The sequence below is a fragment of the Drosophila melanogaster genome, chromosome 2R (genome assembly GCF_000001215.4).
Source record: "Drosophila melanogaster chromosome 2R".
Taxonomy (NCBI): Eukaryota; Metazoa; Arthropoda; class Insecta; order Diptera; family Drosophilidae; genus Drosophila; species Drosophila melanogaster.
The window spans coordinates 14,569,481-14,589,289 of NT_033778.4; the positions used below are offsets into that span (position 1 = coordinate 14,569,481).

The 19,809-nt window shown below is 41.3% G+C and overlaps 2 protein-coding genes across 6 annotated transcripts in view; one reads left to right on the top strand and one right to left on the bottom strand.

The window, feature by feature from the left end:
• ttv (tout-velu) overlaps positions 1-18,437 on the top strand; it is a 61,651-nt gene extending 43,214 nt beyond the window's left edge. For 3 of the 4 annotated variants that reach the window (NM_001369957.1, NM_057883.3, NM_001274043.1), the window contains 5 exons: positions 13,440-13,543; positions 13,616-13,766; positions 13,825-14,151; positions 14,214-14,530; positions 14,638-15,841. In NM_001369957.1, coding sequence (NP_001356963.1) covers positions 13,440-13,543; positions 13,616-13,766; positions 13,825-14,151; positions 14,214-14,530; positions 14,638-14,782 — 1,044 coding nt within the window. In that variant the 3' untranslated portion in view covers positions 14,783-15,841. Of the gene's footprint in view, positions 1-13,439; positions 13,544-13,615; positions 13,767-13,824; positions 14,152-14,213; positions 14,531-14,637 lie in introns of all 4 variants that reach the window. The other variant, NM_001274042.1, reaches the window with a different exon arrangement.
• LamC (Lamin C) lies at positions 1,330-6,291 on the bottom strand. Of its 2 annotated transcripts, none has more exons than NM_079018.3 (4): positions 5,745-6,291; positions 2,773-3,367; positions 1,980-2,702; positions 1,330-1,831 (listed from the first exon to the last, which is right to left on the bottom strand). In NM_079018.3, exons 1-4 carry the CDS (start codon positions 6,143-6,145, stop codon positions 1,685-1,687), a joined length of 1,866 nt encoding a protein of 621 aa, NP_523742.2. In that variant the 5' UTR covers positions 6,146-6,291; the 3' UTR covers positions 1,330-1,684. The 2 variants fall into 2 exon arrangements, with proteins under 2 accessions (NP_523742.2, NP_001260974.1); NM_001274045.1 differs by having other exon boundaries at positions 1,897-2,702.
• Positions 18,438-19,809: the final 1,372 nt, after the last annotated feature.

Consider the following 19,809-nt stretch of genomic DNA (forward strand, 5'->3'; position numbering starts at 1 on the left):
AATATTTATAATCGGGAAACTTAAGCCTGTAATACCGACAGATTTTTTGTTCATTTCTGTTATGCGTCAGATTTCAAGATTTCCATTGTAAGCTGGAAAAACCCTTTTCTTGATTTTCCCATGCAGACTTAACGCGCTTTGTTTCTGGTATTTTATTTGTTTTTTTTTTTTGCTTTGTGGCTTTGTTTTTCATGCAACATAATATGTTGCATACTCGCAGGCAGATGGCAAAAGAAAGAAACTTTCTGCACCTCACCTGTCCGCTTTGTCTCATCGAGGCGTGCATATCAAAGCACTGGCCACGCCCACTCGCCGCTTGGCCGTTAAAAGTGGCAGCAATCCGGCAAAAGCAGGTCCTGTGAGCAGCAGGAATCTAGGTAGCATCAGCAGCTAAAAGTGGAGGAAGAAAAACAACTTATTACTTTGACTAATCCTATTATGCGCATGCAAACGTGCGCCAAGGAGGAAAAAAACTTTGCCAAGGAAAACTACTTTGAAGTCAACTGTCTGCCCGCCCCCTCAGTCTTCTGAGCCCTCTCAGTCTTCGCAGCCGTCTCAGCCGCTTTCACCTTTCTCCGCCGCCTTTCTCTCGCATTCATTCCATTGAATCGTGCACTCACTCAAGCGCCGCTAAGTTGCCTTAGTGGCTGCTCATGCACTGCGAGAAATGCCTGGGCAATAGATAACGCAATTTGGCTAAGGCGGCGCCAAGTGAAGGGATCTTCTTCTTCGTCCTGGCAATGCTAATTCCTTTGGAGTAAGCCAAAGGATGCAGATTAAACAGTGGGACGCCTAGGTTTTTCCTGTATTCTAGTTGGAGATTAGAAAGAAACGAACTAGTACAACTGGCTTTTATTGCACATATGTATTTCTAAGCATTATTTTTGTATCCGAAACGAGTCGTTTATTAGTTTGAATGGCAGCCCTAGAATTGTTAAATAGTATATTTCTACAACTGCCCTGAAGCTGTATATTTGCTCCATTAAAAACTTTTGCTTCGGTTTGCTCGACCTTTCCCAGTGATCCAACCTAATTTATTTTCAAGTTGTAAAGTTGCGAAACTTTTTCGTTGACCTCGTTCGGTTTTAGCCCACAGTTTTGCTCCCAGCTGCACCTGTCCACCTGACTTCTTGTAGTTAATTTCCCCCACTTACCTGTCCATTATGGCCTGGCCCATGGTCCTGGATCCCAGATAGTGCAAAATGCCGCGACAGCATCTCAAGAAGTTTTCCACTGGCCTAAGCCGATTTGGCTTCCTCGCAAAAAAGATATCAACGCAGGCGACCGCACGGCTAAATCTCATTAATTGATTTTCCAGCCAACTTTCTTGTAACATTTATTTGTTTGTTTATTTTTGTATTTTTACCAAAATGCATGTTCTCGTCATAAATTACAGAGAGAGAGAGTGAGAGTAGGGTGTAGAGCGTGAAAAAACTTACTTAAACATAGGAGACGCATAGAGTCAAAGACATGTACTAAGGTCACTTAAACATTTAACATTAAGAGTTGAACAAGTTTTGATTGTTGTACATAGTTTCACAATAAGCTTGATATGCAGAACAGATCTGTGTGTGGTTTGAATGTGCAGCTCGGAGTCTGTGAGTCTCTGCGGTGAGTTGGGTTTTGTTTGGCTGGGCCTCAGGATCCAAGCCAAGCCAGTCCGATTCGAAGTTGAAGCTCCCGCCTAGAAGAGCAGGGAGAAGAGGCTCCTCACGCCAGTGGAGCCAGCTCCGGAACCGAGGGTAAAGCCCGTACTGGGCGTGCCACTGCTGCGATGCCGCGAGGTGTGGCTGGAAACGTTAGCACGGACACGGTCGTAGCTGGCAACATCCTGAAAGGCAAAAGATATAACGTAAATTATAGTCGAAATATGCAAAGGTCTATGGCATATCGTACTGGTCGAGCACGAATTCGAGGTGTCTGCAGTGGCGGCAGATGTCGCAAGTGCCGCATGTGTTGTATATGGACAAGACTCTCACCTCTTTGTCGGCATTGGCCAGCACCGATCGCATCGAGTTGGCCACCGGCCACTTCTTCTTCATCACCAGATTGTTGGGTGGATCATGTGCGGTACCAGCATCGACGGACCAAATGGTTACACTAGCACCGCCGAGTACCTTCGATCCGCGCGAGAACTTGAAGGCCAGTTCCTCGTCGCCGGCAATGCGGGTTAGCTGCCAGCCAGTCAGATTGATCTCCTCGGTTCCCTTGTTGTGCAGCTTGATGAAGCGTCCCTCAACGTCCGCCTCGATGATCTCCAGATCTCCCTTGGCGGCGGCATTCACCGAGTACTCGGACAGAGTGCGATCCTCGCTCTCATCGATCACGGTGCGGCGACGCTTCACGGCGCTGGATCCAGAGATGCCAGGTGTAGCCGAGCGACGGCCACTGGGCGTGACCCTGCCGGATCGGGAACTGGCACTGGCGGTCAAGTGGCTGCCATTGCTGGAGATACCGGAGTCGGTAGTCGGGCGTCCGGGCGACTCGATGTTCAGGCGACGCTCCTCACCGCACAGCAGTTTGTCGTAAGCGGCAATTTCGAGATCCAACGACACCTTGATGTCCATCAGACCCTGGTACTCCTGCAGCTGGTGAGCCATCTCGTCGCGCATACGCTGTAGTTCGGCTTCCAAGGAGGCGATGTACTGGTTGTGGCGCTGGCGCTCCGTGTCCAAGAGGTTCTCCAGCTCCCGAATGCGAGCCTATGGTAAATGAGAAAATGTCAACATTAAAATCACACGGGGAATTTAGTTTGGCAATTGCAGTACTCACATTCAAGCCAGCATTGGTGTCCTCCAGATTCTGTAGCTTGGCGTTCAAGCCATCGATCTTGGTGCGCATGAGACGGACTTCCTCGGTGGCAAGAGCGGATCCCTGGGCAGCCCTATTGGCAGCAGCCTTGAGGTTCTGGATCTCATTGTCGTACAGCAGCTCGATCTCCTCGCGATTGATGCGCATTTGACCCTCGTACTGATCACGCAGTTCCTGGAGCGATTGCTGCAGCTTGGCCTCGTATTGACGCGACAGTCGGCCATCGATCTCGCTGATCTCGATCTGGCGACGGGATCGGGTCTCGGTGAGCTCCTGGGTGTGCACCTGATCCTTGAAGGCCAGCTCCTCGCGCAGGCTCTGGTTCTGGTTCTCCAGATCGACGCGGGCCAGCGTCTCCGCCTCCAGCTGCTTGCGAAGATCATCCAGTTGGCGGCGCAGGCGTTCGTTCTCCAGAGCGAGCTCCTTGGCCTGATCCTCGAACTTCTTGCGATCGGCCAACGATTGGTTGTACTTGCCATTCACCTCGTTGTAGCGGTTCTCATACAGGCGGGCATTGTTCTCTGCCACGGTAGCCTCCTTCGTCTTTTTGTCGAGTCTTAAATTTAAAATGGATTTGGTTTAAAAATTAATAATCTTTTATAACAAAGAACTTTTTAATTTAATAATTAATCAGCCTATTTGCCTGAGTAATCCCTTATCGAAATTTAGGCGGTTCATAGGAGCAATTGTTTTTTTTGCTTTTATCTACATGTGCTCATTGAATGACGTCACTTATCTATATAATTATAACTGAGTCACATTGCGACTCACATTTGTTTGCGAAAGCTAAACCGCTCTCTTTATATCGCTTATGTATTATTCATTTCATTTATTTAAATGCTATAGTCGCTTGGAAACTCGTTCATCGATCCTCCTCCATAGAAGAATCAAATACTCAAACATTTCGAGGTTTTTGTTTGCCTTGGGAGAAGTCGTCACATGCCATTAGCATAAAGTAGCCCGGCTATTTCTGACCAGTTCACCCCGTCCCCCCTGCGAAACCCCACCACCCCCTGTGATTTATGAGCGCCTTTTATTTTTTGTATTTGAAATTCTATTTAGGCAAAAACAAACTCGCTATAAAAAATAGCTACGAAAATTCCACAAATAATCCCTGCATATTTTCGGATATCAATTTTGGTTGTCAATCGGCGACTCGCGTGGTCGGCACGTTTTAAATTATTCTCTATAACAAATCCAATAATTTCAACTATGAAATAATTGACTTTGCATGTCATGCGTTCAATGAAAACGTAATTAAAATTATATATATAGTTTGGCGCCTTTTACGGCGATTGTGTTGACCATTTTTGAAAGTTTATTTTCATGGATTGAAAATCTTCTATTCTGTTTTATCGATTTTCTTTCGGTTTTTGCTGTTGCAACGAGAAAATGTAAACAGTTTTCGTAGCTAATCAAGAAAAGTTGTGTAAAAATGGGGAAATATAAAAACAAAATAGATTCAAGGTTGTTTTGTTTGCGTTCTAGATTTTCATAAATTTCCCCCTTTTTTGTGCGTTTTGTGTGAGCGTGTTAAAGTTCCATTTTTCCTCCCCAATTCCTTCCGCTGACCTAATTCGCTTGTACATATGTATGCTATTGTCACCAAAGAATAAATATGAAAATATATTTGGCTTTCTAAATTCTTCAAAAAAAAATTTAAAATAATTAAGCACAGCCAGCATTCACAAATGAAAATAATTTAAGCAATATGGACACTCAACAAAAGATAAATCTTTTATCACAAGTTCCATAATTCTGCTGCAATCTTATCGTATCTAATCGTAATCATCATAAACAATTTCCTTGGTTATTCCGGTCCGTTGCTCAACGTATAAGCCACACCTTAAGTAGCCGAAAAATCAAGTTTACCCAACATTTAGGCACCCGCCTTTTAGCCAAACTCTTAACTTCGTTAACGCATTGCAAAACGCACAAACAACAAATTGTGGCTATTATGAATTGAAAAAGCTTTGGGCCTCATCGCGCAGTAAATACCAAAAATAAATATGATAACGCAAACGACGCGAAACGGAAATCTCGCAAGTGGAAAAGCTAAGCAACCCAACTTTTGTTGACTTCCCACCAGAAACTGGTATTACAAATGGATCTGTAACTGAGTGCCATATGACATCATAGTCTTGTAACCTTCATTGAGATTTACGGCGGTATTTCGATTCTTCCTTTTTGATTTTCATTGGGTTTCTTTTGGTTTACTACTCACACATTAGCTGAGAACTAAACATTTGCATAAAAATGCCTAGAGAATTCTGGAAGTGTAAATGCAAAAAATAAACAACAGCGAAAGAGTCGAGAGAGTTTCCCATGTGCTTGGCTTTCAAAATGTGCTTTTGGCATGACATCATCGGCCTCGCTCGCTCTCAGTCTGCCCCGTTCTCTGTCTGTCTCTGTCACTCCCTACATATAAAAAAAAAACAACCATGGAAACTGAAGTTTGTATCTTACTAAAACTCTTTTCTTCTTACGAATAGCATGAAATATGAAAATTAAATATATTGCCTTTATAAATAAAACAATTTGTTATTGTTTTCGCTACATAACTACATAGCTGGAATTGAACTTCTAGGTCAACTGTACCTAAGAAATAAATATAAAATTCGCTTATTTCAATACAAAATACAACAAAAAAGTAAAAAAAAAAAAACAATTTGATAAAAAGTAGTGCATTTCTAGAAATCTCGACTGACTGTACTTTTACTTTACAAATCGAAGAAATTTCGCTGCTTTTCGTGCTGTGCATTATTGATTCCACATTTTCTTGACAAGGCTCCCAAAGTTGCCCCCATTTTCTGCCTGTGTCTCGCGCTCCAGTGGCCCGGCATGGGTACATATGTACATATGACATCACTGGCTGATAATACGCTGTTACCAATTCCGAGCCCAAACCTGAACCCGCCGTCTTGGAGCTTTACCTGGGCTTCAAGTCGTCGTTCTCCTCCCACAGACGCTTGATATCGATCTCAAGCTTGGCCTTCTCTTTGGCGGTCTCATCGAGCAGCTTGCGAGCGGCGGCCAGCTCCTTCTCATAGACCGCCTTCAGATTAGAGGTCTCCCTGTTGACGGTATCCTGGGCGAGATTCAGTTCCTGGGTGAGCCGGCTGTTCTCGTTCTCCAGGTTGCGCATGCGATCGATGTAGCAGGCCAGGCGATCGTTCAAATGCTGCAGTTCCTCCTTCTCCTGCTGCCGGCTGGTGCGCGTGGGCGAGGTGGGTGAGGTGGCGCCCACCCTTGACGAGGTGGATGCCCCGCCCACCGGCGTGGAGGTGGAGGCGCGCGAAACGCGTGTGTTCAATGTGACGCGGCGTGCTGACATTTTTGCAATGTGTTTTCTTTTCTTTTTGCGAGGTGCGAGTTGCTAAGTTAAGTACGTAATCCTCTCAAGTCACTGTCAATATTTTTGATTCTGAATTTTTTTTGCTTGGACGTCCGCCTGCTTTGACGACTAAAAATTGACTGAAACTTTGACTCGAAACGAACGGCTATCATCGACAAAATTAGTCGTCGTCGGCGGCGGCGGTCATAAAAAACCAAATACAACACGAATGCGGCGCTGCTCTCTCTATTTTTTCCGCTCTCACCTTTTGGCTTTAGTATTATTGTTGTTTCGCCTTCCACCATATTCGCTTTCCCATTCGCATATGTAAGAGTTGTTGTGCTTTCCTATGTACAGCTGTTTGTGCCGCTGGAACTCTAAATAGAAATCGAACAACTAACAAACACACCAACTGGTCCCAAAAACGAGTTCTTTACATTTTGTTTTACTTCTCTGGAAAATCTTTAAAAATCTTGAAAATCGTGTTTTAATATAAAATGAAAGAAATTTGTAAGAAACACATGTTTTTGTTAAGTTCTAGCATTAAACTTACAGTGTTCTTTTTAAAGAAGCTGCACTGTACCTTTAGGCGGAATCCCAGCGATGCATTCCAATCTTCAATAAGATCTTCATTGAGTTGCCCAAGGTTAATGAACGCGCTAAGTGCTACAGAATTAGAAATTTTACTAGAAAAAGAAATGGAGTAAACTTTAGAAAATAGTTTGTAAGATTTGAAAACGTTGGAATATAACCCATCTATGCATATGTTTGAACATTGCCTAACGAACATTTCCCTTCGGCATCATTACATTCTTCCACCCGTTGGCCACACATTTTCATTATGATTTGTTCGATTTTCGTTGGCCGCATAATGTAGTTCCCTTAATAGAGATTGCGACACATGAAAAGCGACCACAATGAACGCCCGCCCACATATCATCAATTCCGTGCCATTTGGCCCACAGTTCGAATGCGCAATGTGTCACTCGAGCTTATCGATCAGCGGCGGGTCAATTATGGCCCAGTGACTTGTCCAAAATTATGAAATACGACTGGGAGTAGCACCAGTACATAACATTCCTGGTGGGTGGTGGTGGTTGGTGGTTGGTGGAAAACGGCTTGGCGTAGTGTGAACATGTCATAAGTGAAATATTTATTGACATTGAGTTTACTGGAACGCTTTTGTAGATGCCCCACAGTCATAATAAATAAATAAGCACCTAAAAAGTGGCAGAGCGATTTTTCCCCCTTTGCCAACTTTTATTTTCAAATGCAAAAAATAGCCGGCAAACTGTTTTTTATTTTGCCCCTGAGAATCGCAATGAGAGTGAGAGAACTAGAGAGCTGTGAATTCTCTGTCTCAACACACGCTGTGAGAAAATATGTGAACTTCTCGTGCAATGTTAACGACGCCCGTGACGTCACCACCCGAGAGGCAGTCAAGCAAAGAAAAACGACAAAAAAAAAAAAACGAAAGACGGAGAAAAAAGTAAATCGAGTGTATATAGCACTGACCTCCAAAACGTAGCCGCTTCTCTGTGACGTCACCGAATTATTTTTAATCATGAACGAGCGTTGAAATTATTTTCTTACCCAAACTCGCCACTTCCCTTTTCGAAATTATAATTATACTTGTGATCCGTTTGTAAGCTGTGAGCGTTAGCTAATTAAAATTAATTAATGAGCCCGTTTGTGTGTGTGGAAAAAAAACGAACATTAAAGCCTAACCAGATGTTAAATGTTTGTGTTTGTTGTCTCATTTGGACTTTGTTTGGTTTTATTATTATTCTGTTCTTTGTGTTTTTTTGTTTTTTGTCTTCAAAGTATTCTAGCTGAGTTTTTTTTTTAGCTTGATGAATAGCTGGGGATTAAGATTACAAATTGATAAGAATGAGGGCAAAGGGAAATTTACTCAATGGAATGGTTGATTATAAAAGTCAGAGGCACTTTAATTTAATCATTATATATTAAAGTATCTGTAATTGTAACAAGCATCTTTCTGCAATTTTATTTAACGTTTTTATCATTTCATAACGAAATGTGAAACCTTCTGGCACGCCATTTGACACAACAAGTATCGTATCGATTAACCCAAAATAAAGAAATGACAAATAAACAAACAAGTAGCCCGCAGGGCTTTTAATTTGTGCAAACTTCTGCGAATAAATATTTATTTGGCATTTATTTGCCTTCTGTTACATTTGCTTGTCTATATTGGCCTGCTGCGCCTATCGTTGAATAAAGCATACACAAAGATACTCGCACCGAATAAACTGAAATCAAACAAAATTAAAGTTAACTTCTCTTTTCGGCCGCCGTTTCGAAACTTGTTTGTCTTTGCTGAATATATATATTTTTTTTTCGTTTTGCTTGTTTTTCGAATTTGTCAAAGCTGCTTCATAACTTCGGCATTTGTTGTTGTTGTTTTTTTTTTTTTAATATTTTCATTTGCGTTGTAGCGACAGCTCCGAAGTTTGCCAACTATAATGACATCATCGTCAGCTTAAAGTTTGAAGTCATGGCAAATGACGTTATAAGATGAATGAACGCCAAGAGCCAAATTGCTGGCGATTAAGCTGAAGAGGTGCTGAAGGAATCATGTCGAATTTAATCGCAGATCAGAGCTTAAAGAGCTCAAAAAAAAAACGAACTTAACTTTGAAACGATTTAAATACCTTATTATTCTTAAAAAAGAAATCGAAAGAAGATACAGTTGAAATCCTAAGGAACTAAAACAGAACATGCATATTCTATTTGCACTGCACAGAAAAACTAAAATAAATAAATATTGAAATCCCTGAATTTTTCATCGGTTACTTTGCATATTTAGGAGCTTACTCCCCCATTCCCACCATAAAATCATTTATTTGAATTCTGGCTAATCCAAAAACAAAGCCAAAGTATTGTGCAACCCGCGCATTTACAAATCATTGCATAAGCCCCCCCAAAAAAAAAACCAATCCCTCTACGCTCCTGAAATCGCACTTAATTAACGTTGGTCAACAAGTTTAGATCGATAAATTTCTGTGCAAAAACACGTCCCAATGGCGCATATAAAATATATGACTAAAAAAAACACAAAAAGTAATGTGTATAAAATGAATTCGGTTCGAAATTGGTTTAGCGATTTGTTGCCGTTTTTGTTTAATTGTCATAAGCCAAAAACCACAAAAGGGTAAAATTGTTTGCGTATCGGCGAGCGTGCTTCAATTTTTAAATATTTCTACGTTTCAGGGGAGGGATTCTTGTTTTCCTATTTTTTATAAAGTTTTGTGCCTTTTTTTGTCTGCAGCATAATTGAGTAGAGATTCTGAGTTATTTATGGAAATTAAAAGTGAAGTCAACTACATACGCATACGCCATGTATTTTGTTTGCTTAATTTTGCACTTTGCGACATTTGTTAATTTTTAATCAACGAAAGTTTGTAGGAGGAAGTTGATGTCAAGCATTTACATACCATTTTTTACTTCCTTTCTTTTTCTCATTTTTATCTCTGTGTTCATGTCTCTTTTAGCTACTTGCATAAGTTAATTTAGTGTTTGTCTTCGACGGAGTTTCGCCTTTTTCTCATTTTTTCCCCCCTCGTTTTTGTTGTATTTTGGATGTTGAGTGTTTTGGGTGTCACTGAGTGCAACTTTCAGCCTGGCCAACAGAGAACTACATTTTATGTATGCAGCTGCCTTTGCACAGCTTGGAACTTTTAACCCGCTTGCCACGCCCACCCACACACTCACACACACAACATACACAGATGCAGCAAGTTGAGAGGCCCCAAGAAGTATGCTAGGAAAAATAGTATGCAGAAAACGAAACCGACGTTTTCTTATTGCTAGCCCAAAGAACAGGAAACGAAAACTTTTGCAATGCCATCACCCAGCAGAATTGAATTTGTAAACATACATATATGCTTTTATGTAAGCTGCAGCAGTGCGCCGCCTAAATCTGATTAGCAAAAAAAAAAAAACAGTGAAGATACCTGAAGTAAAAATAAATAGGTTAACCAAACTTCTGCATGTAAATCTTATATTATAAAACCTAACAATATGTTTTATATACTCAAATCTCCTCTGGCAGCAATGCTTTTAATTAAAATCTATCTCTGTTAAATGTAAACTTTTCTGTTTTAAAGCTTCACTTTTTATTTGAAACACAAACATTCATTAATCTCCTGCAAATCTGCTAAAGTAACCCTTTGCCAAAAGCTTCAATTTAAAATATCTTTCAACGAGGGCCAAAACAAAATAAACCTGTACGGCAGCTAATAGGAGCTTTGACTTTGAGAGACCAAAGGAAATTCTTGCAATTAATTGAAGCAAATTTCGCCAGACATGTAAACTGCACATTGCATAAAATATGTGCAAGTAAAGTGCAACGAGTAAAATTGTTGGCCAAGCTGTTAATGGAATTCCACACAAGTCAAGACAAATTTACATGTTTTGCTTCATTTTCGATGGCTGGTGAGCCCTTTAAGTCTCGTATTTAAGCCAAATACTTGCAGGCCTGCAAGGCATCCACCTGTTTTATTTGTCTACATTATCCACTCTATTGGGTCCTGGGCCTCCAGCTGCTTGCAACTACCTCAGTCACTCGATCCACTTAATCATCGCAAAGGCACACATCTATGCATGAACTCGCTGCTGATGCGATACGGAAATGAAGTTCTGGCTGCCTTCCTTTTCCGCCCACCTCACTTACTGCCATATATGCTTCTTAAGTAGTGTCAGCTGCGATTGTTGCCGCTGCTCCTGGTGCTCCTTATGCTGCGATAAGTCTCCTGGCTTGCATCCAAATGCAGCCTGGCAGCCACGAATGATGGAAAAGAAAACCGGCAACCGAATAAGAGATTTCCCGGACATGTGTAGCCAAGCAAACAGAATTACAGTGATACCACCTCCTTAACCCACCGAGTAAACAATACTTGTGAGAATTTAAGATTACCATCTTATAAAGTGTGAAAACTCTTATGAATTTTACAAACGTTTGTGTGGTTATATTTCGCTTATATCTTAATTTCAACTCGCTTGTTAAATAGTCTGTAGGCAATTTCAACTGTAGCTTTATGCTGCTGCAGGCAACTTAAAAATGCTGGCTGTGGGGCATGGATCTAAGCCAATTAAACGCAGTTTGTTGGCCAATTATAATGCGAGCGAGGGGGGAGGGGGGGCTGAACCATCTGTCTGGGCCAGGCCCAAACATATATGCAGTATGCAATGTGCATAATTGAATCGCAGGCATAGGCCATCTCTGTCTGTTAGGTGCCTCTCGCTCTCAATTATGCTGGCAGCGTCAACAGCATGAGATTGACTTAATTATGTCGCAGGACAACAAAAACCCACCCATATTCAAACACACACACAGAGATAATCACGCACACACAGCGGGCCCAAAAGAAAGGGTTAAAACAAACACGCTCGCCGCGCTGAGCGTTGATTATGCAAAGATGGGGAGGGGGGGATGGTAGGACCCAAAGAAGGAATTATAATTACAAAATATAAAGCAGGCACTTGAGACGCGTTGGCAGCCAGACAAGGAGCCAAGGATCGGCAGGACGAGCAGACTGCAGCAGCGTAATCCTAGTTTGGTTAGTTTGCTCCTGCACCTGCCGTGTGGCGCTTAACGAGCGGGGCATCACCATGAAACCATGATGGATGTAAACAAAAAAAAAAACCAGGTGAAAAACTAAATATTCTAAATCCCCAACGAAGTTAGGATGCCCTGGCTTTAGTTTAAGCTTATGAATATTGATAGTTTGGAAAACTGCAGATGGGTGGGGTCCATAAGCTTTCTGAACTCCTGGCATATTTTTCTTACCATTTTCTGATAAAAAGATTATTTATGTTATTGTAAATATTAAAGTATAGCTTATCTCTTAACTTGTGTCTTATATATATATATAGAGTTTAGCTTTTGAACATATAGGGTATGCACTTCAAAACATTGCCAACTGTCGATCTATCAGCCGTAATTGCGTCTAATTGTTGGTACCGCTCCCAAACGTCTCATTATGTCTTTTAGCCTGAATAGCAGTGGAATTCCGCCGGGAGATGATCGTCCATGCAAATGCAAATTCCACTAACCACACGCACAAAAGCGGAGCGTGCCAGACAGAAATAACACGAATGAACTGGAGTGGGTGGTAAATGGTGGCTGTTGGGTGCTCATGGCTTGTGCATGGTTTGTGCATAGTGAGTAGTGGGTGGTAGTGGGTGGGTAGTGGGTGGCACTTGCATAACGCACCGTCTTCTGTTTTCTGTCAGGTGCACGTGGCTGCACCTGTACTTGCATAACTCAACTCGAACAGCGCCCCAGCAGCACTAAGCTCTTAGTTGGGGTCAGGCTTTGCAATTATAATTGCATTCAACCCGAACTGCAACGCAAACGGTGAGCCAACCAAAACAGTGCCAAATGCAAACTGCTAAGGGGTCTCGGCGAGTTAACTGCAGCTGTGATGTCTAACTAATTTGGCATGGCATACTTTAAGGTGCGCTCACACTTTGAGCGACAAATTAACGCCGCGTTAATGGCACGCAAAGCCAAACGCCAGCCCTCGTATCTTGACTCCTTTGCCTAACACGTGAAGAGCGAGGGAAGGAAGGAGGGGCACTTCCGCCCACAGTGGTTACTGTGCGACTTCCGCTGCGCAGCGGAAACTGCGGTAACACCGCTCGACATTCATATATGCGTGAATAAATCCACAGCTGAGCTCGACTTAATAGCTAACGATCAGAGAGTGCACATATTTATTTATTTATAGGAGAGAAATAATATAAATTCATATAATTGATACTACATCTTAAAACTTTGCCAAGGTAACATGTATTGATTTGTATGACCATTTCCACTCGATGCAATAACTCCAAAGCTCAACCAGATGGCTGCAGTTCAAGGATTTCACTTTCAGTACTCTTTTTTTTCGACCCGCGTTGTAAATCTGAATGGGGAAAACTGGCTGGTTGGGAAAAAAGGGCACCATCTGCGCCAAGCGGAAAATTAGGCAACAACTCAGGCCCATTGAGTTATCACACTCAGCGGAGGACAAACCAAACGGATGGGGGGAAAACCGGGTCGGAACACCAGGGAATGGGAGTGGACCACTGGGAGGACTATTCAAAACGCAATTTGGCCCGCTCCTTGAACTGCACTCGAAATTCAGATCAGCTCCAAAGGCCTCGCGTTCCTCGTTGCTCTCCTCCTCATTAGGCAATCAATTGGCAATCACCACTTGAGCGTATCGACAAGCCATTAAACAAGCGTTAACTGAGTCACTGCGTATCTTCCATCCGTATCTTGCAGATCATACGCGAACGTTTGCCGGATTATCCGGTGCGAAGCAGCCTGGTTTGGAACAGCTCGCCGGGCGCCCTGCTCACGTTGCCCACCTTTGCCGACAGCTCAAGGTTGGTCTCCCACCCATATGTCTTGTTATGCAAGCTTGTAGCTCAATCGATTATAACCACCACCAACTTCAGGTACATGCCGTTTCTGCTCAACTCGATGGGTGCGGAGCCGCGTCACAACTACACGGCGGTTATCTATGTGCAGATTGGTGCCGCCCTGGGACCGAATGCAGCGCTCTACAAGCTAGTCAGGACCATCACGAAGAGCCAGTTCGTGGAGCGGGTATGTAAATACAGTGCTATCGCACGTTCATATTAATGCAATACACTTTGCCTTTTAGATCCTTGTCCTTTGGGCAGCCGATCGGCCGTTGCCGTTGAAGAAACGCTGGCCCCCCACCAGCCACATACCCTTGCACGTGATTTCCCTGGGGGGCAGCACGAGGAGTCAGGGAGCTGGACCCACAAGCCAGACGACTGAGGGACGACCTAGCATATCACAACGATTCCTGCCCTACGATGAGATTCAGACGGATGCCGTTCTGTCGCTGGATGAAGATGCCATACTCAATACGGATGAACTGGACTTTGCCTACACGGTGTGGCGGGATTTTCCCGAGCGCATCGTTGGCTATCCGGCGAGAGCTCACTTCTGGGATGATTCCAAGGTGAATTGGGAGGGGGGAGGGTATTTAATTTTACTGAAATTACTCATTGCTATTTCTTGCAGAATGCCTGGGGTTATACGTCCAAGTGGACAAACTACTATTCGATTGTGCTAACTGGGGCGGCATTCTACCACCGCTACTACAACTACTTGTACACCAATTGGCTGTCGTTGCTGCTACTTAAGACTGTACAGCAGTCCTCCAACTGCGAGGACATCCTAATGAACCTGCTGGTCTCGCACGTGACCAGAAAGCCGCCGATCAAGGTGACGCAGCGCAAGGGCTACAAGGATCGAGAGACGGGTCGTTCGCCCTGGAACGATCCCGACCACTTTATCCAGCGCCAGAGCTGCCTGAATACCTTTGCGGCCGTGTTTGGGTAAGTTTCACATCCTGAAGAGCTACATATAACTTCAAAGACTAGTTCTTCTAAAGCTTCCGATCTCAATTTTCAAAACGCATCCTATTTCTTTCATATCCTTGCAGCTATATGCCGCTGATACGTTCCAATTTGCGCATGGATCCCATGCTGTATCGTGATCCAGTTTCCAATTTGCGCAAGAAATACCGCCAGATCGAGTTGGTCGGCAGCTAGCGATATGTGCATCCTGGCAATAGCTACAAGCGTTAATAGTACTGAATACATATACACCACACACCCACAGCTACACCAATACCAATACCAACACTACCATCAACACCAATAACCATACGAATATGAACACAGAAAAAACACACACACACATATGTTTAGATGAAATGCTGTTTTTTGACGCTGGCCAAGCGATGCAAGAACTATGTTAATTATTATTAGTAGCGAAAAGATGAAACTTAGTTAGGAGCCAAAGGGCGCTTGTAAATGTATGTATGTGTACATCGATGTAAACATACGGCATCCTTTGCAATTATATATGCAATGTGTATATATATATAGTCCTTAAATACGATTATGTGAATTAGCCTAGTTAACTGCAAGCGAAGCAAACGATTTTGCCATCTTTTTTGCTAATTTCAAATTAGCTGCGCTTAGCAAATTTTCTATATGCATACATACAATATGTAAATTGATATATGTCTAGGAACATAAGTAGCCGATTTTTGTACTGTGTGAGTTGAGTTTTGTATGTGTAAATGTTTGTATGTCCTTGTTGTAACTCTCCGTGTATAGTTAGTGATTTATCAATGTGAATGTGTATGCGCAAGGCACAGTCGTCTCAATTTCAGTTTTAAATTCCAACTTGAGGCTCCTCGAATTCCGTATAAAAAACACATCGACTGTATCTTTTGATTATCCGTGGCTATTATGGAACAGCAGCAGTAATTGCCACTGAAAAGGAATACGAACTCTTTTCGGGCCATTCAGAAATAAATGCACAAATCCGCCGAGGAGAAGCAATTAACTAATGCTAAGTTTATGGTTTAAGTAGCTTTCCATTTTCAATTCGTTATGTGCAATTTTTTATTTGGACACCTCAGTTTTTTAATTCTTATCGTGGCCATTTACTGAAGTACGTAAATCAATTATCAATATGCAATCAACTTTTAACCACATGCGCATATCAAAAGAAGAGGCTTCTCTGAAGCGAAGCGTTTTTAGTTTAAGCAACCACAATTCTATACATATACTAGAGCTAAAGTATATTTCTATAACTATTTTTTACAACAAATATACACGATTGCAGATGAATTCAATACGTTTGTTTTATTAGTTGATTTTTAATTTGTATTTACTTTTTCGCATTGTCAATTTCCAAGTGCGAAGGGCAATAAGAGCTGAAAGCAATAACTAAGCTTCAACATATCAAATGAGTTTGGATTGACCAGAAGCATTTCAATATTTGTGCAATTCTTTATTCTACAAAAAATATTTGAACAGCCAAGCCATTTATATTACGGCTTTATTTTCATGTATCCAAAGATTTCTGGAAACACATATATATATTTAGGTTGACTGAATTATTGTACTGCTATTTGTGTTTATCCTGGCCAGAAAAATGGTTCTTAGGAAGCCATACTTGCATACTTAGTGGGCAGTCGATTGATGCCCCGACTCTCGAAACTCGAAACTCGAAACTCTTGACTGCCAAACGGCGAAATTGTTTAGCATTTATCAGTCGAATATGCTTATCGGCAATATGAATACATACGTATATGAATGGATGCTGTGCGAATGTCAAAACTCGACTGTGCCAGCGAGCAGACGGAATCGAATGGACGGACGGACGGACGGATGGATGGATGGATGGACAGGGACGACAAATGCAATGAAATGTTCCCTATCAGCATGCACATAAATCAAACATTTCAAACAAACATTTTTGCCGTTGACTACGAATAATAATAATCAAAAATGCCAGTTATATGGATATGCATATTCGGAATGTGTGTGGCCCAAGGCGAAGGATATGCACAACACACGCACACACACTCACACACACACACACACTCTTAAACAGGATACTCATGCATGCATACACTGCAACATATACATACATACGTATACATATAGGCAACTGTGGAAAGTTGATATCGAATCAGATCAAATTTTGTACAGTGCGTTTTATTTTTTGTATCTGTGTGTAAAGGATTTTTGTATTATAACTCGTATATATAATTGTATTTGAGAATTTGTATTTGACACGACAAAAACAAAAACCAGGTAAACAAAGACACAAGAACAGACAATTGCACTTTTTATACAGATTTAAAAACAAACAAACTATACATAGTGAAAGATCTAATCCAAGACAAAAGCAAACCAAAGCAAAACAAAACAAACAATACAAAACAACTTGACCAAAAATATTGAAAAGGCTCCTTGATCCCGCCCCGCCCACACAAATACGAAATGAAAACAAAAACGGAGTATAAAAAAAGGCCAAACACAAACACGTAAAATGATTGCAAAAGCCATTTATTAATAATAATAAAATAGTTACTGCAGCCTGCGAGATGGTAATTAAATTTATTGCATTAACATTAACATGAAGCAGCGCAGAAATGAAAAAAAAACCGAAAACCTGAACACCCAACCAATCTTAATAAAATGAGAAAAAGTTGAACTACGAATATGGATGTTGTGATACTATTGAAAACTGCATGTGCATTCCCACCCATTTCCCGCACATTTTTTTTCATTTATTTCATTTGCGTTATAGGGATAATTGTGCATAATCAATTATTTTGCCACATTTAACTGGGCAAGCCATGTGTAAAAAATTACAAGTGGAATATATTCATTCACCTATTTGTATTTCGATGGGATGTGGATGTTCAATAAAATTAAATACATTCCAGCAAATGATGATTCAAGCTTTGCATAAATGGCAGAACACAAAATGGGAAAACCTAACACATTGTAAAGTTAATTGAATTTTCAAGAAGTAAAGTTCTGTTAAATTGGGCTAACTAGATGAAAATTACATGTTAGTAATATAAAAAATAACCCAGTTATATACGAAAAATCCTACTGTTTATTAATAACTTGCCACCATTGAGACAATTTGCATAGAAAGGCTTGACAAAAACGACAATAAAATGTGAAGAAAAAAGTTTTTGGAAAAATGCAACGATACGAAATCCTATCATTTACGATTCTTACTGCATTTTACCAAACTATATCTACCGAAATATCATTTTGTAGAGCTCAAACTAGTAATATCTGTGTGCTGGCAGTGCTTCTGGAAAAACATATCTGAGCTTAAGATAGATACTCTGAAATGAATTCACTCATCTGTCCCATCAGCTTAATGCAAAATGCCCATTAATTCAATTGAAATCATTGCAAACAGGAATGTCACTTGGCAAATGAAATTATATTTCTGTTTCTGTACATTTCCATTGGCAAATATGAGGTGATTGGCATGTTGCAGAAAAAATAATGTAAATGCAAACCGTTCATGAAAATATTTATTTATGTCCTGCCCGTTTGTTTGTTCAAAATAAATAATACTTTCAATTTGTACAGAAACCATAAGAAATCCGCGTTGAGCAGCCATTAAATGTAAACCAATATATATAGTGAATGTGCTTAATACTATTGCCTAGTAATGATTGTTAAAGCTTAAGACATACACCCACAGCCACAACACACCACATAAGAACACACACATGAACAAATGTAAATTACATAAATAAACCCATGGAAGCGAAAACGCAGTAAGCCTAAACCGTAAATTATTGGCAAACATTGCAGCAGAAATATTATATATATATATATATATATGTATCTATATATATAAAAAACAACAAATGTGATTTTTGAATAAAAATTAAACTGAAACTCGAAACATTGTGTTCTATCTCCGTTCAAAATTAAGCTGCTAATGCATTTTCAATTTAGCAAGGTGCCACAGGATTCGCCATCTAAACACATTTGTGTTAAAGTTTGCCCAAGGAATTAGCGGCAAACTTTTTAGCATGCTGAAAATTTCGTTGCCGTAGAATGCGTCGCCATGTTTCTGGTTTGCCAAACTAGGAGGAAAAACTTAATTTACGTATACATAGCACTCTGAACTCTAAGCTGCTCTGGAAAATTATTAAATTGCACTGCCTTCTCATGTCTGCAATGAAATTTCGCGGTTTGCATGCCTTTTTTGCAGCCCGATGACGAAGCACTTACCAAATGAATTATTGCAGGGTCGGCTTGCCATAATTAAATCCATTATAGAATGCTTTTAGTATCAATTTAACTGGGAAATTGTGCTTTTGAGACACGAGCACAGGATCTGGAATGAAAGAAGTATCAATATGTCGGACTTATCATGCATTAAGTTTGTAATAACTAATAATCGTTGGTAAATATGTATAAAAAAAACTGAATTAAAATAAGTTCTTTGCTAGATTAACAAAAATCGATAACTCTTCATAAAGCACATAGTGCTTGGATTTTCAAAAAACCCAGCTGTTTTTTTATTGGACCCATTCTCCACTGCATCCTTCACCACATGGGGCAAACATTTTTTGCATGGTTTAATTTAGCAGCACACAGGCGACCCCTGGCGGCGGTCACTTGCTTCCGCCAGGATGCCGTGCTGTTGACATTGCCAAGGTTGTTGTTGCATGTTGCAGCTGCAACTACAACACTCTCTACGTGCGTGCGTGCGTGATTGAGTGTGTGTGAGTGATGCTTTATGCAGGCAACAAAGAAACCGCCAGAGTGCCACGCCCCCACAACTACCCACTCACTACCCATGAAAATGCCATCCAAAAAAAAAGCTAGCATACACTCACATGGGACAACCTAAAAGTAGGCAGCACATATGCTAGTTTCTTTTTGCAGCTGCAATATTTTGCATTAATTAGAAAGTGGGCCATGTTCCGGTCCTCTTTCAACGCCCCCGCCCATTTCCACCCTCCCCGCCCCTTTTAACCCGTTAAGTACTACCAACTTGTGTGTGCGGTTTGGGGCATAAAGAAAATGGCTGCCGCTGTTCGCCATTCCCGTTGTTTGTCTGCAGAGCCGTTAAATTAGGCTTAAAGCAACCGGCGGCACAGGCAACTTCTGTGCATTGTTTTGTTAAATACTTTACGTAAATGGCCCACTGGCTGTTTGCTTTGCGTAGTTTCTGCTAATTACGTAATACCCGCGGACCAGTTGAGTGTTTTTCCCGGCACCAATTTATGTTTTCAAATATTTTCCCCGCTTATTAAAGGGCA